At 42.2% G+C, this 24,351-nt stretch overlaps 3 protein-coding genes across 3 annotated transcripts; 2 read left to right on the top strand and 1 right to left on the bottom strand.

Moving 5' to 3' along the window:
• Nucleotides 1-276: 276 nt before the first annotated feature.
• LOC118780938 (ceramide-1-phosphate transfer protein) lies at nucleotides 277-3,904 on the top strand. Its single transcript, XM_036533723.1, has 2 exons — nucleotides 277-707; nucleotides 1,654-3,904. Exons 1-2 carry the CDS (start codon nucleotides 574-576, stop codon nucleotides 2,174-2,176), a joined length of 657 nt encoding a protein of 218 aa, XP_036389616.1. The 5' UTR covers nucleotides 277-573; the 3' UTR covers nucleotides 2,177-3,904.
• A 1,224-nt stretch (nucleotides 3,905-5,128) lies between these two features.
• On the top strand, nucleotides 5,129-8,175 carry ubxn10 (UBX domain protein 10). Its single transcript, XM_036534368.1, has 2 exons — nucleotides 5,129-5,216; nucleotides 6,941-8,175. Exon 2 carries the CDS (start codon nucleotides 7,045-7,047, stop codon nucleotides 7,840-7,842), a length of 798 nt encoding a protein of 265 aa, XP_036390261.1. The 5' UTR covers nucleotides 5,129-5,216; nucleotides 6,941-7,044; the 3' UTR covers nucleotides 7,843-8,175.
• A 924-nt stretch (nucleotides 8,176-9,099) lies between these two features.
• zgc:193690 (ATP-dependent RNA helicase DDX19A) lies at nucleotides 9,100-19,181 on the bottom strand. Its single transcript, XM_036533585.1, has 12 exons — nucleotides 19,024-19,181; nucleotides 17,676-17,730; nucleotides 17,356-17,406; nucleotides 16,862-16,997; nucleotides 15,840-15,932; nucleotides 15,313-15,415; nucleotides 14,838-14,952; nucleotides 13,832-14,009; nucleotides 13,232-13,469; nucleotides 12,119-12,281; nucleotides 11,539-11,730; nucleotides 9,100-11,337 (listed from the first exon to the last, which is right to left on the bottom strand). The coding sequence occupies exons 1-12, from the start codon at nucleotides 19,078-19,080 to the stop codon at nucleotides 11,276-11,278; spliced, it is 1,443 nt and encodes a 480-aa protein (XP_036389478.1). The 5' UTR covers nucleotides 19,081-19,181; the 3' UTR covers nucleotides 9,100-11,275.
• Nucleotides 19,182-24,351: the final 5,170 nt, after the last annotated feature.

The raw sequence follows: 24,351 nt of genomic DNA, 5'->3' as shown, positions 1-24,351 counted from the left end.
CTCTGACAGCCGATTTGAGTAAATGTTTACAATACTGTAACTGGTTAGCTAACAGATTGATGGATTTACTAGCAAGCAGCCATCTTGCACACGCCGAAACACTACCAAACCTGCTCTGTTGATAACCACGTGACGTGTTAGACAGTTTTTATTGGTTTAGTTTGGGACAAGCGTACGAAATACAGCGAATGACGATTCAGTGGGCGGGATACACCAAAATATCTGGTTGGTTGACATAATTTCTCACAACAAACCGTCAGAAGGCGTAGTGCCGAAATGCACTGAAACGGAAACGAAAGTAAGTAGCTGGCTAGATGGAAGACGTACTTTGTCGCTTAACAACCTTGAATAATAAAAGTTAGCGTGTGTTTGGTAAATATTTGAGTAAGGACAGTCACACCGAATGCCAAAAATCAAATTCAGCTTGACATCATATATAGTTAACTATACGTCAGAAATTACAGTAGATAGACCGGTTAGTAGATAAGTGGACAGCTAGCTGCCTGGCTAAGCCTCGAGATTTGTTTGGATCCGTCAAGTTTCAGCGCTTTAAATTCCTGTTTCCGGGAAAGCATGGCTGATGCAGTGATGGCAGAAGACCAGAAATTCTGTTTGCGAGAGGTACTTGATACATTTAAGTCATGTCTCTCGGAAGATAAGGAGGTTTTGATCGATCAATATGTGGCTGGATGGCGTGGGCTTGTGAGGTAAGTAAGTCATAATTGAGCTAAGTGCCTTTTAATTAACCTGTACTTAGCCAGTCTGCTCTAGGTAGCCACTGACGTTAGTCATTCATTCAGGGTATGCGCTGTTTCATCACTTATTCAGTTTGTTTTGAATTGAATATAATTTGGTCATTCGGATTTACGGCAGCTCTCTACTTTGACTGTCTAGTTCGACTCGTACTGTTTCCCTGTTTTAATTTTGAATATTTTTGCCGGTAAGCTACTTTCTTCTCCAGCATCAACATGTACTTAGCTTTAGCTGGATATAACTACCTTGCAGCTGTACCATATGCTCTGTAGTTAGCTAGTATCAGCACATTGTAGTAGAAGCTACTTAGTTATAATGATGAAAGTTAGCTTTTTGTTTTGTCTGTTGGTGTCTGTGCGTATTCTTGTTCACTAGCAAGGCAAACCCAGGTTACGTACAAGCTAGCTCGCTGTATGGAAAAATGTCGTCACAGTTTTTAAATGGTAAGACAAATATTTAATGCGTTTCTGATACTGACTTGTTTGGTAGCTAGCTGTGTTTTAAGTTATTCTGTATAAGACAGATACAGTCATGCTTCCGCATGATGGGCATCGTAGTGAGCTAAAATGTCCTGCTCTCACTGTTGAGGTCACCCTATCTGGCTGACGTGATCGCTACACTATCCTCCCCTTCTTCTGAGCATGTCCCTTTGCTCCTAACCCATCCCATTTCAACACCAGTGTAGCAAGTGTGGAATTTTCAGGGGAGACGACACACTTCATCCCAGGCCAAGGAACTGAACTTTATTCTCTCACTCGACAGTGACATTCCACATCACCAAAAGGCTGGGCCCTGTAGCAAGTCAGAAATGTTGTACCGCAAGCTTTCCCTGTCCAACAGGCGTAATTGGTACCATGTCAACTCTGTGGCCAGCTTTATTAAAAAAAATCTCTGTTACAGGTTTATGAATAGCTTGGGGACCATCTTCTCCTTCATCTCAAAGGATGCGGTCAGCAAGATCCAGATCATGGTCAGCCACCGCAATGGGGAAAACGGTGCGCAGTACGTCACTATCCAGTCCATGGTGAAGTACGAGCTTGACAATGATCTGGTGGACATCACCAAGAGGGGCAGCTACCCCGAGTCCGGCTGCCGCACGCTTTTGAGGCTGCACCGGGCCTTGCGCTGGCTGGAGCTCTTCCTTGAGCGTCTGCGCACCAGCACTGAGGACAGCAAGACCTCCGTCATGTGCTCGGAGGCCTACAATGAGTCACTGGCCAAGTATCACCCGTGGCTCATCCGAAAGGCCTCCAACATGGCCTTCTGCGCCCTCCCAGGGCGCCCCACGTTCTTTGAGGTGATGAACGTGGGCACCCCGGAGCAGGTGGTGGCCATGCTGGGGGACGCCCTGCCCCTCATCTCAGAGGTGTATCAGGTGACAGAGGAACTGTATTCCAAGCATGACCTCCTGGACCTGCCCTAGCAGAGACAGCATTGGGTGGGATCGGATGTAGCCATTTTTTAATTGGGGGTTTGTTGGGGGCCAAGCTGCTATTCCTCATTGTAAATTACATAGGTGTTAAATGTATCAGTTTCCAGTCTCAGAATATTATTATGATTATCATTATTATTGTTGTTGCATTTTTAGCCTTTCTTTCACACAACGTTGGTAATCGACAGTTCTACTACTGACATTCGTCTCACTGCGACCACTTCTGCATTCATGGAGCAGAGGTTGAGGCGAATGCAATCCTCTGATACACCAACACACTACTGCAGCTATTTTTTGCACTACAAGTATAGCAGCGCATTACAGTGAATTAGCACTACTCCACTGATGCGATCTGAGCAACTTGCAGGTTCCCAGGTCGCAGAATGCTGAGAGTGGTGTGATGCGGGAACTGTGGCCGACCTTGATTTCTCAATCTGGGCTTTTGCTAAGATTGTTAGGCCCCCGCTCAAAGTAGCTGTAATGCTCTTTATCCTTAACCTTCAGCCGCAAATTAAAGGAGGTATTTCATTTTTGTTTTTGTTAATTTCATTGGCTGCCCAGGTCATAATGCTGTGTCCGGAAGGACAAAATCTAACACTTGCTTAAATTGCAAGTTTGGGCATTAGTCTTCCTACACTTTCATTTTTTGAGTTCCCAAGTAATCAAGGGGTGAATCACAATAGAAGGCCATATTTAATTGTAATATTACAGTATTGTATAGCCAATTGTCACTTTTAGACTTGTCGTACGTGGTAATTTACTACTATACTGTTTGTCCATTTCCATGTTGTGTTCTGCATATGAAGTCAAGAAGACTGAGAATGATAGGCACTGGCATCTAGTACAGTTGTGCCTGGAATGTATTGTGGTTTTTTCATCAGGAGTGAGTGCATCTTACACACTGTATTAGGTGTCTACTGCAGAATTGTTGGAATTGGGGTAGACTCCACAGAAATTTTGAAAGATGGGTGTGTTGGTATGTATTAGCCACCTCAAGCTGCTAGTACAATTGTTGCTGCATGCAGCTTGCTATTTTCTTGCTTGCTTGTTCAGAGGTGCATAACTTCAAGGCATACATTTACATTTACATTTATTTATTTAGCAGACGCTTTTATCCAAAGCATACAAAATTGCCTACTCCTTCGAGCAAGTCGGTCAGCAATTTTTCCACCAAATGTGCTTCAGTCATGGTCTCTGCAGAAAACAAACCTTTCTGTTGTTATGGATGCTGAGTAAGCCCCTGTCTTGTGTTGCTGTTCCTGTTCCTTTTTGAAAAATGTCCCTTCAAAAAACAAAACAATAGTGTAGCAGCTGTTCTTCACAAAGAAACGCAGTCAGAGAGCTATAGAACGAAGTGGACACAAAGGCAGAACCCCGAATAGAGTTGTATCTGCATCATGAGGTGGTGACACACTCTGACCCCAGGTTTTAAAACTTGTGTGGTGTGTTACATAAAGTAATGGGAGTTTTCCTTACAATTGAATAGATGAGAACCATGTATGCAGTCAATCTTGAACAAAGTTACAGCCATGGCTAGTCACAATGAACTCCCTCCATTCTTTCATGTTGCCAATGAGCTGGCAGGCTAACTTTAGTTAGTGGCAAACATGAGGGAAATATGATTGTTCTGTTATCGTTTTCCTGTTGTTTGCCTTTCCTCTGATGTTATTGAAAATAAAGCTACTTGTCTGCATTAAGATCTAAGAACATTGGGTAGGTTCCCAGATTTTTTAGTATTCCTCCAAATGCCTGTTTCACAAGATCAGCTTTTGAGTAATCACAGGTTGCATAGTAATCTTGCCGAAATGCATCATTAGTGATCACTGGTAAACTAGTCGATGTTTGTACTCAGTGTATTCAAAATGTTCGTTGAAGCAGTGCAAAACACTGCATAACCCATTTTATTTAGAAGTAATTAATCATCTTTCAATCCTCAGGTCATCCCTCCATTGGAATAACTGCAGAAAGCCTCACAATTTACAGTCCAGTTTGGAGGCTACTGTAGCAGACTGTATCATGTCAGTGCAATACTGTGTTCCAGTTGGGTTCTGGCTTGAACTGATGCATGTGATTATATACATTGATAGAACTGAACCAAAACTCAAGTGTAACTGAGTCTGTACTGCTCCATTTGCATCAGTGTGCTGTTTTTTCTTTGTATTATTTTTCTCACAATGAATGTAAGTTTGTATTATATGATTTTTACTTTACACAGAGTAGACAGTTGTTTTGCTGTGGTGTCTTATTTTACAGGATCACATACCATTTTAACAAAAATGCCAGGTTGAAACCTGGCTGTTCACTAGCCAGCAATAAGAATTAAAAATATCAATATATCAAAAAAGAACAACTGTTTTTGCTTTTTTAACTTCTGACATATTTTAAGTATTTCGTATTTGAATTACAAGTGTTTGAAATGTGGAAGAATCATTCATTGATATTTTTTAACTAAAACGATTTATTTCCCTGTGTTTAAAGTATGGCGAGCGATCACGATACGATGCGTAGGTCTGCAGTATTTTAAACAAGACACAGTTTTTGGCTGTTGGATTTTTAGCTGGTGTTAACTTAGGAGAAGGGTGTTAAATGTATTCTTTTCTAATTACATTTTTGTGTGACGACCTGTAATAAAAAACATACCAGAGGCTCATACTATTTGAAGTACAATCACATCAATGCATAATTCAATATTTCACTTCGCATGCCATTTCGGTTTAATGTGCAGCACTAACTGGACAACGTGTCACTATATGTGGCAACAATTTGGAAACATTTAAACTGACAAATGACAAAATATCCACCATTTATTTTATTCCCAAAAGAGAATAGCTTTCCACTAGAAGCGGCAACATGCTGCTGCATATGTTCAAGAGCTCTAGCGCTGACGCACTAGCTGGGTTGTCAAGGCAACGTGGCTGTGTTGGTAACTTGAGTGACGCTTAAAATGCACCCCACTAATCGTCAAGCTGCAAAACAAATGAATTGATTAGCATAAATGTGGAACCCCAGCGCTATTCAGCTGGCATGCAAGGTACAGTCAATTACGTTGTGCTTATATTTGCTCAGTACAGTCTGTATTTACTATCCTTTGCTCATTTTTAAAATGCAACATCCTTGCCAGGGAAGCGATGCATTGAAAAATTGTGCTTTGGCTACATAATTAACTGGCTACTAGCTAATACTGGAACCGTGTATTGTGAGCAGCTTGGCTGCAGCTTTCTGAGTACCCCAAGGATATGGATTTTTTTTTTGTTACAATTATCAGTCCAGGTATCTGCAGATTAAATGATAGTTTACCCCGTATGTGCCATCCAGTCTGTTTTACAATTGCTAAAATTGGCTACGTTTTGTTGGACATGGTTTTCGGCAAATATAAATTATATCTGCCTGTCTGTTTTGAGCAGCAAACATTTTGCACTAGGCACGGTTCGGTTGTTCGACGTTCCGCGCAGTATTTCGTAGGGAAGAAAAACAATGACCGCGCTCCCACTGTACCTTGCTGTAAACTAGCAAGCTAAATATGGAGTTGTCCCCCACTGTTAATACTAGCTAGCTGAGTAGGCTATGCAAAGAATTGCTATACAGTAGATGCAACTAACAGTACAAACACGTAACAAATAATCAAACGACAAAAATGTGGTACTAAATGACTCTATAGCTTACACTGTACACATACTTTGAAAAGAAAAGAAAAGAAAAAAAATCAGAAAGCAAAGTTGTTGAGGTAACACTGTAGAGTTCATTTTATCGAAATGCAGCGCTCACCGATGAACATGAAAAGTTCATTTTAATGAAAATATAGGACATTGCTGTATAAAAAAGAGGCAAAAATAATTCAACATACTACAATCTGCTTCTCGCAATGTACTGAGTTAAACTGCTGAATTAGCTGTTATGTATTTGCTAACCATATAAACAACATGGTAAAAGTGCAGAGCAGAAATAACACGACGAACAAGCACATGCATAGCAGGCATAACGTTAAACTACAAGCAACAACCTAATTATGCAATGGCAACAAATCGAGGTTACCAAAAATGAAAGTAAAAAATATGCGCATTCTAATCTAATCGCAGTTGTTAGCAACGGTCTGTCTAGTAGTAGGCCGTTAGTAGGGTAAACAAAATCTGAACAATTGCTGTGACTTTTTTGCTGTCCCTTTTGTCCTCTAGTGGCAAATCATATTACTTCCATTCACTGCTGATGGAGCCTCACTAATGAGACACAAGAATGCATCAGAGGCTACTTCTTCCAGTTAGGATCTAATAGTTACAGCTAGGATCTCTTAGTTAAAACAGTAGTCAAAATCATAAGAGGCAGAGTCCAACCAGCCATTTCAGGCCATCTCTATGTAGGGGGGTATCCAGGTACAGACAAAACTGGTCTCCACAGGTTGGTAGAAAGTGAGTGCCCAGTTCCTGCTATCACTGGGGGAGCTAAAGCTGCAAAGTGGTTCCTCACTGTGAAACCTCTAGGGAGAAGTGACTGACTGCCAACCAACAGTGGGGTGTGAGACAGGAGACTGCAATTCCCATTCCCTCTAATGTGACACACCTCAAAACTCTGAAAAAGCTTTGTTGTCTCAGCTTGCAGAGGTCCAGCCATCTTATACCTAGGTTGTTTTCAAGATCAATTTTATTATACTGAAAAGCTGTTGCTCACATTTTGCTCATATACATTGTTTCATGGTTGATGTCATGTCATGAGGTCTGCTTTTGGGAGTGTGTGACGAAATCCATGTGTGTCCATCTTCAGATTTAAAAGGATGAGATGGCAGCCATTTCGATTTCTGAAAGGCCTTCTCAGAGTTCAACTGTAAGGAACCTCGGCCGCCTTCGTGGAGAAGCACTTTGTCAGGAATGCATGTGACAAGACCAAAGTCCTCCAAGGGGCGCTGCAGGCCCACCCTGAGCCATGCCAAAAGCGCCGACGTCAGCGGCTACCGCAACCCCCCTGTCACCCCGCGGCCGCCCTCGGTGGGGCCTGACAGGCCGGACCGCTCCGCCCGATCCCACCCTTTGCTGAGGCAGAGCAGCGTGATGAGCACTGATGAGGTGGCGGAGCTCCTGCAGAACGTCCCGCCCCCGCCGGCGCTGTCCCTCAACAGGTACAGGGTGCTCCCCTCCATCGAGAGGAAGCCGTTGGAAGACGAGGCCTTCCGCCGCATGGAGGAGAAGACCTCCAGGCTGAGCCTCTCCGACAACCTTATTGTGCAGGCCCGGCGTGGCCACCGGGAGCAGCACCTCACCTTCTTCCGCACCCGGGCTGCCTCACAGAGCAGCACAGAGATAGCCAGCTCGTCAGTGGTGCCAAACAGGAAGACCCCTCACCCACCTGGCCCCGGGGGTGAGCCTGCGGAGGCTGGCATCCTCACAGCGGCCCCCTCCGGCGACCAGCTTAGCCTCCTGCTAGCCATCCGGTCTCCGTGCGGGAAGAGGTTCCAGCATCATTTCCTGCCCACTGACACGCTGCAGGCAGTGCTGGCTGCTGCGGAGGTGAGACATGGTGCAAAGTACGGGCGGGGCGTCATCGAGACCATGGAGGTCCCTCGCAGGAGCTTCACGGACCTGAGCATGACTTTGGCCCAGTGTGGTATCCAGAACAGGTCGGTCCTGTGCATCTCCAAAGAGGAGGATGGCTCCACAGACTCTGCGTAAACATGGCCCTACAGACTAGTGTGCAAATACACCAGGGGCTCAGATGCTCTCAAAATTTTCTCAATGGAAAATGCAAGGGATACTAATTTGAGCACCTTACGTTCTGTTTTGTCATGGGGGGTGAAAAAAGGGCCTTTTTTTTATAATTTCAACATCGCTGTCTGAGTTGGATGTATAGATGAGTTGTCACCCAATCAGTGTATAAAAATCTTTTCTACATTTTGCTAAACCAACAATATGCCTGCAATATGCTTCACCATGAATAATTTGTAAGATGACAAAATGAGTCAGTGTTTAATTTTACAAAACATAACCAGGGGACCTTTGGTTGAATGCGGCTTTTCTCAGTTTAATAATGAAGACCATATATTGTAAACAGAAGACTGGGATTGTAAGAACTTACATTTTCTTGATATTTAAGCATATTTTTCACAATATTAAAATGAAGTTGTAGAAATGAACTTCGCATTTTCCTAAAAATGTTGAAAAACTAATAATTGTTGATCATACCAATGTGCACCTTATGTAACAAATGACTATTCCTAGCTTTCTAATAGTTTTCCATTGCAGTCTTATCAGGGGTTTTCCATTGTTCAATTGTTCAGAAGTTGTTGTTTTGCATTCAGACTTATTATCCACTCAAAACTATTTTGTGGTTAAAGATTTTTAAGAGGGCATGTGATTCAAAGCTGGTAAATTGAGTCGTTTCATGTAGTTTTTTATGAAAAATGCACGTTTGCTAAAAACCATTTTACCCACCACAGAAATTTTAAAATGTCACTATGGAAAAATTATTTAACTGTATCTTATATTAGTTCCTTGCAGAAGTGTTAGACCAATTTTACTGAATTGTTTTTTTTTTAACACAAAATTGTTCAAAAAATCATAAAGTAGTAACTGATTCATTTTGGGGTAGAACAGGAGAGATACGTATATACCAATATATTAAAATATAAGTGAAATGTTACGCATAGGCTGGGTTCAGCTGTATTTCAGATTCACCTTTTTGAAGACGACCCTTAAAAGGCAAGTCAATGCAAGCAATGATTCCACTATATACAGGGCGGTCAAATATTAAGTGTCTCAAAATATTTGGTTGAACAACTAGTTCTTTAAAAATTACATGCAAGTGTTTACATTCTTCTTATTTCAGTTCAAAGTGTAACCCATGAGGAGCAACAGTGTAACTTAATTATACATAATTTTGTGTTGAAATAAATACATTTTCACAGAAATAGATTGGAACTTTGTGGCCACCCTGTACTTACTCATATGGCTGGTCTGAATTCAACATGAAGGGCCATACAGATATAGCAGTGCTAACTGAGAGAACGGATAAAAATCTCTCAGGCAAATTCTAGCTGGTTTTATTTATTTATCACAAGACAGGCATAATCTGCTCCACTGAAAGGGAGACCAAAACCTTCAGAAACAACTAACCAAATCCTCCTATGCAAGTACACTACCTCAAAATAAGAAAAGACAGTAAAAAAATCTGTCCATGAGTAGATATTCTTTATTACAACAAATATGATTTAGAAATAACCATAAAACCATAAAGGCAGCAAGTGTGAGTGAAAAGTACTATAAGAGCTGCTGTTTATGGGTTTCATAGCTATGGTAAAGATAGGCTTTTAAAACTAATTTCACTCAAGCACTCTCATAACATCTGATAAATACAGTAGGTATCCAATTACAGACCAAATGAAATGCATACACACCGCAGTAAAAAATAAAATTGTAACACGAATTGATGGCATTTTGTTCAGTAAAGCCTTTTTCCCCCCAAATCAGCGAAATAGGGTGCACTTCCTAACATTTTAGGTATTATTTTCTCATACTGTACATTTTTATACTCCTATTTTTACTTGGTAAAAGTGTCTGTGTTCCTGTCTTTGAACAGAATTTGCTAGCCAATATTACAAGAAAAAAATACAATTCCACAATTGTTAGCGGAACAAAAACTGTCCTGTCAATCTGAAGCGATCTTATGAGAGTAAAACTGAACAAACTGAATTGAATGTAGCTTTCAAAAACCAGAGAAACACCTTCCCCTTTTAAGTTCCTCCACCATGCACACCAACCACATCAGAAAAAAAGGTGCTATGCATGAAAATTTAAGAGTCTTTGCAGAAATTAATTTTATATTATTTGCTATTGTTATGAAGCAATTGTCCCCCACCATCTTCAGCTGAAAGTAGTTAGGATTAAAGTACGATCCTGATTCACCTATGAAATATGAAGCGAAAGGAATGTTTTATTAATTGGTGCCATTTACTAAGACAGCCATGGCCATAACCTCCATTTCTAGGTGTGTCAGCGATTCAGAACTGCATAGTTTATGTTTCTGTGTGGTGTGCTGTTGCACTGATGTGCAAATCTGACTTTATGAGGAAAACTGATCAATCATATTAATCTGACAGACGTGAAACCAGCTAAGAGTGCCAGAGAATCGTTTTGATTGTTGCTGCAGAATTAGATTAAGCATCAGACAGATTCACATAGTGGCCGAAGTCTACCATTTGATTAGGCCTAATGAATTGAACTCAAAACAAGCAAACGCTTTGCTTTGTTAGTGCCATGCAACATTTTGCCTCGCCACACTATATGAAGAAGAAGAAAAAAAACATCAATCACCCCAAGCTTCCCTTGCATTAGAAGCTTATGAATTTTATCTCCTATTGAGCTATTTCAAGTATGAACTGGGATTGTGGATGCTCGTCCTTCAAGAGCATGAGGGCTTCAAAAACATTGAGAGCCATTTTTGAAAAACATCTCAGACTCTTCAATCTTTTTTTCCAGTTTCCCAGTTTGCTGAAGTTCTCTCCAAGTATTTGTCCTCATATTGACAATCTGCTTCAGTTTTTGAAAAAATAAGACATATCCTTAATTTATTTCCTGGGAGTGTCAAAACAACAACAAATTAGTTTTTATGACTTTGGCTAATGCAAACTTTTTTTTTTATGTGATACTGTTGTCTGTGACCAGCTGCGCACACAGAAATGTCCTCCAAGAGTCCACTGATGACCGATCAATAGACAATAGATCATCAGACACAGGACTCAAGAACAGCTCTCATCATCTGTGGTCACTCAGTTAAAACCAAGGAAAATAAGAAAACCAAAAAAAAAAAAATCAACCCTAACCCAAAATATCTTGCTCACTCAGAATTGAATCTATTTGGCATTTAGTTAGTGACCTGAAGTTTAAAACACTTTTCTTTTAAGGCTAGGCTAAGACCTAATTGTAGCATCTTCATGTAAACATTCCTTCTACTTAAGTTTTTGTCATTGTTTCCAAAATAAAATAATTCCCTACAGTTACTTTCAGTCCAACTGCAAAAATCTGATATGAGGTAACTTAGTCCAACATCTGCAGAAAAGTATTCCCATTGGTGAGTAGTAGTGGGCAGGGCCAAGTGGCTTCAAGATCCTCAGTTGGCGATTTTCTCAATTTCATCAAGGTCATCTGTATCCAATTTCTCTATTTTCTTGTCTAGCGAGGGGGAGAAATTGGATAGTTAAAAAAACAACCAAAAAAAAAACCATACCACACATTACATTAAATGTTTCATCACACAGAACCCTCATTAAGAAATGGAATACAATATGGTCTACATATGGTCTGTTTACAAGCTTGTTTCTGTAGATATTTTGTGAACAGGGAAGTCAGTTTTATGCGATTTACAAGACTTACTAAAATGTTCCTGGATCCGGTTGAGGATATTCATACTGTGTTTGCTGTCCACCATGTTGATCGCAAGCCCCCTCTTGCCAAACCGGCCTGTGCGGCCGATCCTGTGCAGGTAGGTCTCGTTGTCGGGGTTTCCATCTTTGTCCACCGGGAGGTCAAAGTTAATCACCACAGACACCTGCTCCACGTCAATTCCTGGAAGTCGAACCAACAGAGGGTGTTAAAGATGGAGCATGCCGGTCCATCTCCACTGCCTCAGCACTCCATTACATCAGTGTTTCTTGATGGGCATGTTGCACTCTTTTTCTGGAAGGTGTGTTAGGGAATCGTGGTTACATCTGTCATCAGCATATTGTTAAAAACATAAAGCAATTCATTTAAGAAAATCAGCAAATATTAAATTACTTAATATCAAACCGTGGGTTAGTCTTAGGTTGGACTTATTACACGAAAGGTAGTGTGTATGGCTTGTCACTTCGTAACATTTCCAAGAAACGTATCAAAATTGCTAAAGAACTAGCAAGCCTGGACATCGAGACAAATTTACATGGGCTGAAAAATGTGTGCAACTTTCTGTCATTACCTCTGGCGCATACGTTGGTGGTGACCAACACTTTCTCCTTGCCCTCTCGGAAGCGCTCGATGACTGCAGCTCTCTGCTCCACCACCATCTCCCCACTCAGCAGCGCCACTTGGTGGCCCTCTCTGGACAACTCTCCAGCCAGCCAGCCTGCTGTCTTCCGAGTCTACATGGAGGAAGCACTGACGTGAGAAACTCGCCTGCAAACATCAGCACCCTTCACACAGGCCTTCAGATTAGAGGAAACAAGGTTGGGGCATATTTAAAATATGAATTGGGCATGTCATATCACTCATAAACACAGAAGTGTTTACATACATTGAATATAGTGGATCCTTTTCATGTAAGTTGAAGTGAATTGTATTATACCAGTTACACCGACGTCACCCACTTCTGAATGAAGTGCACAAGGGATCATGGGAAATGCATAACTGATTTGATGATGATGCCGATTTCCTTAACTGACAGATCAACCACAAACATTATATGTTTATCCTCCACTTTGTGAAAGACCCTGTTCAGGTCTAACTCCAAGAATGAAATTCTGTGGTATTAAAAACAAGAAAACATCCATATAAACCAGGTTTGATAGTATATAAATAAAGACATCAGTGGTACTCTGACAGTAGAAGCTTTGAGATACCAGTCTCTGAGCATCAGAACACCAAATCGCTCCTTGCCTTTGCTTAGGCTACCAGTTTCTTGGGGGAGAGGTGAAAATTTGTAGGTCACATATCAAAGGGGGAAATCGGGAAACACAGGTTACAGAGTTTTACCCAAGTTTATTACAACTTGGAATTCAAATACGGAAAACTACTCCAACAGTTCTTAATGAATGAAAAGGCTGTATTTAGCACAATCACAAGCATATGTGAATACAGCATGATGCTGCAACAGAGGAGCAGCATTCAGCCAGTGGAGCTATCCACGAGGCCATCAAGACCCTGTACACTGCAGGCCTAATACAAGACACAGCATTCATCCATCCTGACCAACAACGGAGCTCCCATACAACAGCATAACAGTATTAATGGCTTTTTTCAACAAATTCCACCACTTTAAATCAGGTTTTAAATGGGCGTCCGCCTGCTTTTAATCTCAGAGGTATGAACTCACGTGGCAGAATATCATGGCCTGGGCGATGGTGATGGCTCCGTAGATGTTGCAGAGCGCCGTGAACTTCTCCTCCTTGTTGTTGCACAGCACGTAGTACTGCTTGATGGTGTCCAGGGTCTCCTCCTCGCGCTTCAGCTTGATGATGTTGGGGTCGGGCACGATCCGCTGGGCGAACCTCCACACCGAGTCCTCAAAGGTGGCCGAGAACAGCAGCATCTGGCAGTCCTTGGGCAGCATCCTGCAGGAGGCAAAGCAGTGAAACCTCTATAGCGGTGCGGACCGCAACACAAAGCTGCAAAACACAAAGCAGTCTCTCCTTTCACCCCGGCTGCATGCAGACACCTTCTGATGTTTCAGAACATCATCATAAATTCACTGTCTTTCTTACATTTATGAGCAAATTATTTCTTCTTTTCAGATGAAATCTATCTTCAGACCAAAACTAAAATATCCCCATGGACATATCAAACAGATGGCATACATTAGTGATGAATTAATTGATGCTTTGAGAATGATGCTTTTGAGAAGCGCCCTTGTGCACATGTGAAAATTGCAGTCCAGTGTCCTGTCATGTGATATGGAGCTTGTGGGCGCCCCCACCTCTGGATGCGGATGCTCTGGTCCTGGTGGCCCTGGGTGGCGATCATGACGTCGGCCTCATCCAGCACGAACACCTTGATCTTCTTGGGGTCGATGAACTTGAGCTTGAGGCACCAGTCCAGCACCGTGCCGGGGGTCCCGATGACGATCTGCTCCTGGATCTTCATCCCTCGCTCCACTGGATACACAGAGACGCATCACACACTCCCATCCTCACCTTCACTGCTGCTACATGCACACCTGGCCGTCCACAACCTGTGTTTCCATGTCACTGTGTGACATAGTGCTGTCACTACAGTTGAGTATGAGCTCTGACCGCCACACCAACGAGCCTGGCTCTTTGGTGTTGCGGTCAATCTGCAGGTTTGGCACCCTGTAGACCCGGGTTCGAGGCCGGGTGGGGTGACTGCTCTCGCCCTTCGCTACATATGGTGTCAGAAGCGGGATGGCTTGCCGTGGGGCCATCAGAGGCATGCCCAATGTGTGAGCCGTATGAGGGACCCCCAGGTTAGGTACACCCCAGTGTGAGGGACCCCAAAGATGGGTGAAGCACCAGTGAGTGGGGTGCCCTGGGATGGGAGAAGTACGGTGGGGGAATGCGGGAGGGACTCCTTGGTGCGCTTCCCGAAGGGGAGGGCAGTGTGACAGAGTGCTGTCACTACAGTTGAGTATGTGCTCTGACTGCCATACCAACGAGCCTGGCTCTTTGGCGTTGCGGTCAAGCTGCAGGTTTGGGACCCCGTAGACCCGGGTTCGAGGCCGGTCTTGCCCTTCGCTACAGACTGCCAGGCTCAGTGTCACCCTACTCCTCCTTTGCAGTTCATAATCATCCTATATGTACAGTAAGTGTCAGCAAAAATGTATTTTTGTCATCTTGCTCATATCATGACATGTAACCACCAGACCTCTTATGGTCACATACCTGTGTGTAATTTAACTACATGAGTGTTTTAATAGAACGCAAAAGATGATGCAATCTCCCTACCACCCATTCTTTGGCACTCACATTTGTTGCCTCGGATGGCATAGGCCAGTCTGACTTCCGGGTAAAACTTCCCCATCTGCTCGATGACCTTGCCGGTCTGTAAGGCTAGCTCGTAGGTGGGGGAGACACACAGACACTGAGGGCAGAGAGGAAACGGCACAGAACAAAGGCTTAGTTTTCATACTCAAAAAGCTTTGCTCTACCGAGAGAGATGGACAACTAACTGCATACGCTGAGGATGTGGCCATTCCGAGCAGCATTTCTGCACGAAAGTGCTGAACCTTTCAACTTTTTTCAAACTGTACAAAACATCAAGTAGTAGCTTAGCAGAATCCTCACTTTTCTTACAACCTTTAATACTGCTTACAGAACTGGAGCAACTGCAGCACTATGTTACAAGTCTGCAGTGTGGCGATTTGAACACAAACCTTCCTGACACTGCACGGCATGCCCTCAGCACCACCCCACGTCTGATTGTGATAAGGAAGCCGCTCACCTGAGGCCACTTATGGGCGGGGTCCACGTGACTCAGCATAGCCAGGACAAAGGCAGCGGTTTTACCTGTGCCAGACTGGGACTGGGCAATCAGATTCTGTGGGCTGCAAGCAGAACAAACACAGGTTAGAGAGATGCATTTCCACATGACAACCACAGCTCATTGAGGGTCACTTCACTTCTCCCTATGAGTGTGCTTCCAGGGTTGACCTTAAATACAGGGACAAAGAGAAAGGCTCATGGATTTTCCCTCATCTAGCATTTTTTCAGCTACAGTCTTATTCTTTCATAGCTACGGTTCTTACGGTATAGCATTGTACTCTTGGCAATTACTATTTATATAATGGCTTGATTCCCTCTTTTAATGAGGAAAGCAGTTTGTCAAACGACCACTGATTACTGTCCATCTTGTGCTGGGCAAGACTATGCCATACACAATGATAGGTCAAAAAAAGATCATCTCCATCTTTTTTTGTGCCAGCTGTGGGCCAATCCATCAGCCAATGAGCCCTGCAAGTGTGTACTCACGGTTCTGCAAGCATCATGGGCAAGGCATTCTCTTGGATTTTGGAGGGTCTGTTGAAGCCCATGGCATACACACCCTGAAGCAGCTGGGGTTTCCTGTGAACGGCATGAGAAAAGCACTATAATCACCAAACTGGGATAGGAAGAGAGGTCCAGCACTTTCGTTTCCACAGAGGCATCCTTTTGCACCTGTGTGATCACTGCTGCTGAACGGGGCCATTAGAAGAAGAGATGCTGGACTGCTTTCTCTGTGAACACTAACCACTGATTAAGTGAGTGTGAAAGCCCATTTCACCCTGTAAAAGACTGAGATGAGTGTTGCCAAGACTTTGTGGGGACAGGTATTTCATTTAATAATATGACAATGGAGAAATGGACCAGAAGGTTTCAGGTTTTACTATAATTTTAGATACGGGCAAAATGACGAGTTAAGATGGCCTGAATGGCCCGGTCTCATCAGTGCAGTGCTTTTATGCTCTTCGGTTCAGACGCCTAGTAATCAAGAAAGAATAATATATTCAGTAAATTAAAACATTGACTGTCGTCAAAGTACTGATTGCATCATTATGCTCTGTATGTTATGTACATGCAAACTGAGTCACTGCAGACCCAACACTGAGAACCATGCTCGATTCTACACGGAACTTATAATACTTACTAATAATATTGATAAGGGGACAGGGATTATGGCATAATGGTAATCGGAACCTCCACCAATTACAACAACAGAATGATACTGGTAAATGTCAGTTTAGCACTCTGTTTTTTGAAATTTGAATACTACTATAATATCCTCTCTCACAAAATTTATTTAGTTTAAAGCTGATGAAAAATTAAACAGCATTCGACCAGTAAAAGGAAGTACTGCGGTAAATGGGAACTATGTGGCATTGTTCTTCCCACCCTAGGGAGCAGAAGTTTGTCTCCTCTTGTAATTTAGAATGCCTTCACAAAATTGAATATTCCCAATCTTTTCTTGAACCCCTTCTCGTTCCCACACATATGCATCAGGGAGGTGGACTCACAGTCTTAGCTCTTCGAATGACTTCACAGAGTAGAGTGGAGAGTTGGGGTCTCTCTGTAAAACTTCTACTTGATTGGTGGTGTTGACGAGGTTACTGCGGATTAGCTTGTTCAATAGGGACTGCGCCGCTTTGTCCTCTGAAATATTGAAGCCAGTGTTAGTGACTTGCACATGGTGTGACAGAGCATTTACATTTTGGGAAATCCTGCAAGTGACAGTGATATTACAGAATGTTGAAACACTTCTAAATGTGGAATGCCCCTGCACAAACCTACTTTTAACATTTTGGTATAGTTTTTTTTTTTTTTATTTTATTTTTGTTCAAAGAAATTAAACTGTACCCAATCTTCTAGAATAACTACATCCAGGACAGCAGTCTCTGGACTTCTATGTGTAAATGAAAATGAATTTGTAGTCACAATCTGGAAAAAAAAAAGATTTTGACAGCAAATTCAGCAAAAAAACAAAACAACAAAAAAAACTGACGATATCCACCTTTGTCATCTTCATCTGGTTTGTCGCCATCCTCCTCTGTCTTTGCTGTTCCTGCAAAAACAACAGCTCTCTTAGTGAGTATTTGGGGCGAATACAACCTTCAATCTATAACACTGCATTTACAGTAGTTTCATTGAGTCTTCTGGTTAATGTAGTGCATGAATGATCCAACATTCTTATGTCTTCACACATTCCATTCCCAAGCCATGTTATTGTATCTTTTTTTTTTTTACAACATAGTTGTACATCTCTGCATGCCTTACGTGGGCATGCAATGGACTGTTATTTTCTACTGTTACTGAAAGAAATGACTGATTTACCGTTTGCTTCAGCTTTTGACGTCTCGTCTTTTTCTTTTATTTGCAGGCCACCAAGCTGTTATGAAAACATGGGGGAGAGTGAAGTGAAAATCAGGGTAAAACGAAATACTGTGGTTCAGCAATGTTTTAACGTTTTGAGCTGAAACGTCAGACTGGCCTAGCAGTGGTGAATTTGTACATATAAATACTACTCTTCAGGTGCCCCCGTTTTCGTTCTATTTGTTATCTTCAGTAGTGGCGTTAACCAATACATTCTGATATACTAGGCAGGGGTGGTATGAATACAAGTGTTCAGCAACTGCATTACAGGCCCAGAACGGGGCTCCTGTTTAGGAAAATGTAGCTACTACTGCATAGTACAGCGGCACAAACAACCATGTTCAACATTAATATTTTGCTACCAAATTAAAATATTACTAGGCAAAAAGCAGCTAAAACAATACTCTCAAGCGAACAGCTAGCTAACCAGTTAACGTCACTTTGACGAGTTGTGACAAGAACATATAGTATCCACATAGTTAATCAGATCACCATCGGTAACAACCAAGTTAGCTACGTTGCACTAGCTGGTTGTTGCCAGTGATTTGATCCTACAGCTAGCTTGACTGTTTGCAACGCTGGCGTGATTACTTATGTAAAATGATGTGGTGAGCAGCCAGCTACTTAACTAGTTATCCAGCACATTGGCACGCTTACAGTTTCATTTGGTTAAAGACATTTGGTTGGCTCGCTAACTTGCTTGTTAATAACATTAGCCAGGATTACTAAATCACTGTTCTCTTACATCTGCACATGACCTAGCTTGTGTGGAAAAAACTTGCTGGGCGGCAACTTAGTTTGGCAACTAGCTAACAAAATCTGCTTCCTGGCAAATCACCGGTCTGCATGTCACGAGCATCCATTACTGAAAAGTAGCCTTAATAGCTAACTAGCTAGCCAAAAACAAAGTAGCTTGCTGCTAAAATCTTATGTAGCAAGTCAGAAACTGGCGGGCGGAGTACCTGTCGTTAGCTAGCTGACTTTCCATATGACATACTGAGTAGGCTAATTGACTAGCATTGGCTAACATAGGTTGTTAGCAAGATAAGGTAGCTAAACTATGGTTAGCATAAAATGTCATTTGTTAAAACCAAATGGCGGTGGTGACAACTATCAGATTGCCACCAGCATCGATCCAGAGTCAACAGCCACAATGTAGAGGAACTGAATTTTTTAATGGATTGTGGTTCTTTTGTTTGTGCATCGCCGAGGCCCAGTCTCTTTCGTTTTCTCGCAAGCTAGTATAGCTAGATAGCAGTGTTGCTAACGTTAGCTATGTGATGCTTGCTATCTAAACACACAACGTTACCGATTCGGCGGCAGCTTCTTGTTCGTCCACAGCAAGGGCCCATGAGTCGGTAGCCATCCTTTTTTGTTCGTTGAGTTGTTAATATGGAGAGTTCTTTATTTAGGCAAATTTTAATAAAACTACCCGAACGTGCTTCTTCACAGACGCCTCTCACCACAATGCCGTGACAGGAAAAGAAGTTGCGCAGCTGCTGTACGCACCTATTACTCACCGGCCAGAAACGTAGAAAGTAAAGGGTTCCTACTTTTCATGGGAAATGGGAAGTACCGTGCCTGACAGGCGCCCGCATATATATATATATATATATATATATATATATATATATATATATTTCTTGCGTAAATTAGTTAAGTGAAAAAGTATACATATAAAAGTCAGTTACTCAATCCATGAAAGCCGCGATGTTCTTTTTCTCCAAATAAACTATGCAAGTGTCCCAGTCTCAAATCGTAAAAGAACTACTTTCAAATTGATCCCTGAAATAATTCAGAAACATCGACGATATAATTTCATATATATTTCGTGTATTTTAATTTCCCCACGAGGCGTCGCATGAGAGGCCAACATCCATGTAATTTCTTGCAAGAACGGCACAAGTATGTTATCGGAGTCAATATACATGTCTTGCAGTAATGTCTACTGTTAAATTCCATTATTGTTTAACTTCGTGTTCGCTCATGTATGTTCTGCAATAATCAATGCAACTTCATGCTTATTTTAAGATGATACACGTGATACAGATTATGATTAAAGGTGTTATATTTGATTGAAATGTCAAAATGCTTGTAAATGACACTGAAATATTTGACATTTAAATATCACATTTGGTACCACGTCCACTGACAAGATGATAATTGGGTAATGTCTTTTCATCCTGTGATAAACATATTTTGAATCTTTACGAAAATATAAAAATGAATGGCAACACATTTGTGATTATTTGAATATTAATATATCCTTCTGTGGCTCATTAAAGGAAATTGTGTGGTCAGTTTTAAATAGTTGTTGATAAATCCGAAATTGCCCATAAATAAATCCTGAGACATTCAAAGTAATGTGGCAAACCTGTATACTGGTGTTTTAGTGGAAATGAATAAGTGATAATAGCCCTCTTCAGTTTTACAGAACCAGCATGAATTTTACCAGCATTTGACCCCAGATTATATTAAACACTACGCAACAGTGCAAGTTTGTATTGATTGAAATACTCTTTTTATTTCAGTGCTTGCAGTGTAACCAGAAATTTGGTGCATGAAGTGTTACATCACTCTTTTAATTTTCACCTGTCATTTTAAAATGACAGGTGTCATTTTAAAACGACAGGTGAAAATGCTCATTCTTTCAAATGAAGTAAAATATTAAAGCTATAAAATTATAGCTATAGTTATACAATTTCTATAATTATACATACATCTCTAAGTGTAGAAAGCTCAAAATAAATCACAATACCTGCTGAAGTCCAACCAGTTGATTAGCGTAGGTCTGTAGTAGGTTAACCAATAGGATTCAAGCCTTCTGTCCCTGCCAAGATAGGTAGCTAATGTCACCACTAGAGGGCCAAGGCTGAGAATGAGATAGTTCTTGCAGTGGTGCTTTATTTTAAATTGAGTTTTATTTTGGTCGGGCGTTTTGTATTGACTGAGTAAATGCTTGTGTAAACTCATACCTAAGTGTCGCCCTATAGGCCCACAGGCCACTTCATCTAATCAGGCATTTAGAAAGGGAGGGATCTGAATGAAATGTGTCCATCGGTTCAAAGATGTATGCATCAATCCCAGCCTGTCAATCAACTGGACGATCAATAACCAATTTTCACAGGCTGTGTGATGTACTGCTTCGATCTAACGCATAGCTGGTGGGCTGATACTGCATCCCCAGAGAATCTGTGTGATTTCGATAATAAAAGGAAGAAAATATGTGCCGTACCTCATGCCTGGTTATCATCTTGCTGTCAGGCCCTGGTACTTTGAAACCCAGAGCCTGTGTGCATGTGGGTGAGTGTGGGGGTGTGTGTATATAAGTGTGTGTGTTTGTGTTTGTGTGTGTAGGTCTGTGTGTGGGTGTGTGTGTGGAGGGGTAGGTGTGTGGATCAGTGTGTGTGTGAGAGAGAGATATAGAATGAGATAAAGGTACAGAGAGAGAGAGAGAGCGAGAGAGACAGGGGAGACTTTTGTGGGCAGACCATATTAATTTAATTGTGAAGCGGATGCAGAGACTCCAGCCAAGACTCTTTTTTTTCCCACCGATCTAATGTCCTCAGAAGAAGCCAGCAGAGCTGGATGTTGATCGTCATGGTTACCTCCACGGAAAAACAGATGGATCCGTCTAACGATGGTCACAAATACACACACAGACAAACTCCCACATCAGAATCAGCTCTGTGACATTAAGGGCTTTGCAATCACCAGGGGCAGAGTGGGCTAAGGTGTGTGTGTGTGTGTGTGTGTGTATGTGTGTGTGTGTGGAGGGATGATAGGCTAGAACCCAGATGTTCTTTATGTCCCTCCACACACCCTCCCTCTCCCTTTTTTCTCCACGCATGGTGTTGCATTTCATTTAGCCTGATCCCTGGCTATCAAAAAGGATGCATGAATGGGGGGCTCTCGTCATCGATTGCGGACAGGGGTAGTGGGTGGTGCTGATGCTGGAAGTGGAGAGGGGAGGGGAAGGGGATGGTAATCTGTTGCACAGGACCATTTCCCTGTCTGCGGAAGCCTTCCAACTACAGCTTGGGGAGACCGAGAGATACTTTTTATAACCACATGTTGCTGTGCTGACTGAATCGCTGCCGTCCCTCTCTCTCTCTCTCGGTCTCTCTCTCTTGCTCTCTCTTTTTCTCTCTCTCTTTTTTTACCTTGTGTAAAAGCCAGAGCATTTTTCCAATGAGAATTTCTGTCGTCCATGCCAGCTGGCGTTCTCTCTATGCCACTCACGGACGTTACTGACCAAAAAAAATAAGGAACAAAAGACAGGTTGGGGGGGGGGAAGAAGGGGGAACAGTATCATTTCGTTATTGCTGTTGTGTCATTTAAAGGAGAAGCTAAAAGATAGAGGAGAGAATTACCTGACTCCCGGCTGACACAATGAAAGGTAAGACCTGACAGTTTGCACTTACTTGGAATTTACTTCTTGCACAATGTCAGCATACTTTTTTGGAAAGGCATGAACAACATATTTAGAATGCATGGATGTGATGTTGTAAGAAATGCTAACAAACCTACTGAAAAAAGCTGTCAATTACAGTTTGTGGAGGGATCTGCAGCATAGTTTTGCTTGTCCAAGAACTAAGAAACTTGCTTGTCTATGGCATGGCTTTTTCTTTATGGCTGGTGTACGTTTATAATCAAAACAGTATTTAAACCATGATGACATCAATAACAACAAGGAACAAACAAGGAAACCAGGCAAAATGATAAAAATTGTTTAATATCAACAGGTGGTTGTCTCCCTAGCCTGTCTGCTGGGCTCATATACTGTGAATAAATGGTGACTGCAGCAATGAGAATACTGGACAGATCTGACTAATTTATTCTTTTGGAGCCAATTAACCCTCCTCAAGAACCCAAAAGTGTTTCACACAACTGATTGTGTCAGGCATTTGGGGGTGCGGGGGCTCCGTCACTTTTTTTTAACAAATTGCCATGAACCCCTCGCCAGTTTCCAGAAAACCTCACAGTTAAAGAGGAAACTGGTCCACAAGGAATGTGTATGATTTATCTGTGGTCACGGCTCACGAACGGGCATGACATTAGGTCACTAGGTCTAATTGAATTGGGTGAATGTGATGTGAAATATCATTGTCCGCATAGAGATGACTCAGTTGCATTGTGTACCCCTTCTATTATTTGGCAGTTAATTGCAGCAGGTGATTTGCAGTAATTACTTGGGTGTGTATACATATATCCATAAATACATCAAATACTTACATATACTATTATATATGTATATATATGTGTATATCTACACACACACACACACACACACATATATATATATATATATATATATATATATATATGGCATAAAGAGAGAGAGAGAAAGAAAGAGAGAGAAGAACATATGGTTATGGTGCCAAACAGATTTATGAATGAATGCTTTATGGTTTTGTACCAAGGCGAATACTACATTAGTGCATTGGAGCGCATGCTGCCAGAAAAATCTCCTAATGAGGCAGCTCTGCAGCTCAGGTGGTCATGTGCTTTTGTGAAAGAAGCCTCTTTCGAAGTGAATGAATGAATAAATAAATGAATGTGTGAGTGGATGTGTGAATGAATGAATGCGTGAATGAATGAATGAGCGACACGCTGCTCCAGTCCTACTCACTCCCCCCTGTGTGTCCTCAGGACACATGATGGCAGTATTGACAAAGAGAGGGCACAGACTCGGATGCAGCGGATAAAGCCGTCTGACCTTTTCTTTTTCAATTCAGAGGGTGACAACATGCCACCTAACCTCTAACTTAATTAATAAGGGAGAGCTTGCATCTCCCAATGAATTATGGGTCCCTTCAGTTTGGGATAAACAGTCCTGGAAAATGCTTCCCAATAGCGACAGTTGCCTTGTTTCCACAATAGTCTCTCCGAATGTTTTTGATTGGCAGTACTCAACTGAAGTGCACTTTTTGGGGCCTTTTATAACAACATTTTTATGGATTTTGAAAGGCTTGCAAAGAGTTTCTGAAAGGGGTGTGCATTTAGGGTGCCTGTTGATGGAAACAGGGAAAGACATTAGGGTTTGGATTTCTCAGCTGATTCTGGTTCTGACAGCATTTTCATTGCTCTACAAAAGTGTTTGGGGGCTGTTGCTTTCAACTGCACTGCAGACAGAGGGAGACCTGCCAGGGGGGCCAGTCACATTGTGTTCCCTCTAATCTCTTTGTAAATTGCTTTCTGCACTTACCCGTTTGCAACGGAAAGGCAGGAAGGGAGGGAGAAAAGAGAGAGTGAGAGAATGAAAGAGAGAGAGAGAGAGAAAGAAAGAGAGAGAGAAGGAAGGAATGAGAGAGAAGGAGGGAATAAGAGAGAGAGAGAAGGGAGAAAGAGAGAGAGAGGGAAGGAGGGAATAAGAGGGAGAGAGAAAGAAGGGAGAGAGAGAGAGCGAGAGGGAGGGGGTGGGCCACCTAAAGCACAGTGGATGCCCTTATTCTGTCCCTGCTGTATGATGTCATTTGCATGTCAATGTGGGCCAGCAGTGGCGACACCCCCACACCCCCCACAGAGTCATGCACCTTTGATGTTCCAGGAAATTTCCGGCAGCCTTTGATAATAGAGTTTGTTTATGGGAAATGGACAGCACAGCAGCGGTTGCAAGCCCGCTCTTGCACAGCCC

The sequence above is a fragment of the Megalops cyprinoides genome, chromosome 7 (assembly GCF_013368585.1).
Source record: "Megalops cyprinoides isolate fMegCyp1 chromosome 7, fMegCyp1.pri, whole genome shotgun sequence".
In the NCBI taxonomy this organism is placed as follows: Eukaryota; Metazoa; Chordata; class Actinopteri; order Elopiformes; family Megalopidae; genus Megalops; species Megalops cyprinoides.
The sequence above is the reverse complement of the archived record's forward strand: the minus strand, read 5'-3'. Positions and strand labels throughout refer to the sequence as shown.

Coding starts and splice junctions, on each gene's coding strand:
- LOC118780938 (XM_036533723.1), top strand. CDS start 574: ATGGCTGATGCAGTGATGGCAGAAGACCAGAAATTCTGTTTGCGAGAG. Junction 708..1,653: donor GGATGGCGTGGGCTTGTGAG/GTAAGTAAGTCA, acceptor TCTCTGTTACAG/GTTTATGAATAGCTTGGGGA.
- ubxn10 (XM_036534368.1), top strand. CDS start 7,045: ATGCATGTGACAAGACCAAAGTCCTCCAAGGGGCGCTGCAGGCCCACC.
- zgc:193690 (XM_036533585.1), bottom strand. CDS start 19,080: ATGGCTACCGACTCATGGGCCCTTGCTGTGGACGAACAAGAAGCTGCC. Junction 16,998..17,355: donor ACCAGATGAAGATGACAAAG/GTGGATATCGTC, acceptor TCAATATTTCAG/AGGACAAAGCGGCGCAGTCC. Junction 15,933..16,861: donor TCATTCGAAGAGCTAAGACT/GTGAGTCCACCT, acceptor TGCCGTTCACAG/GAAACCCCAGCTGCTTCAGG.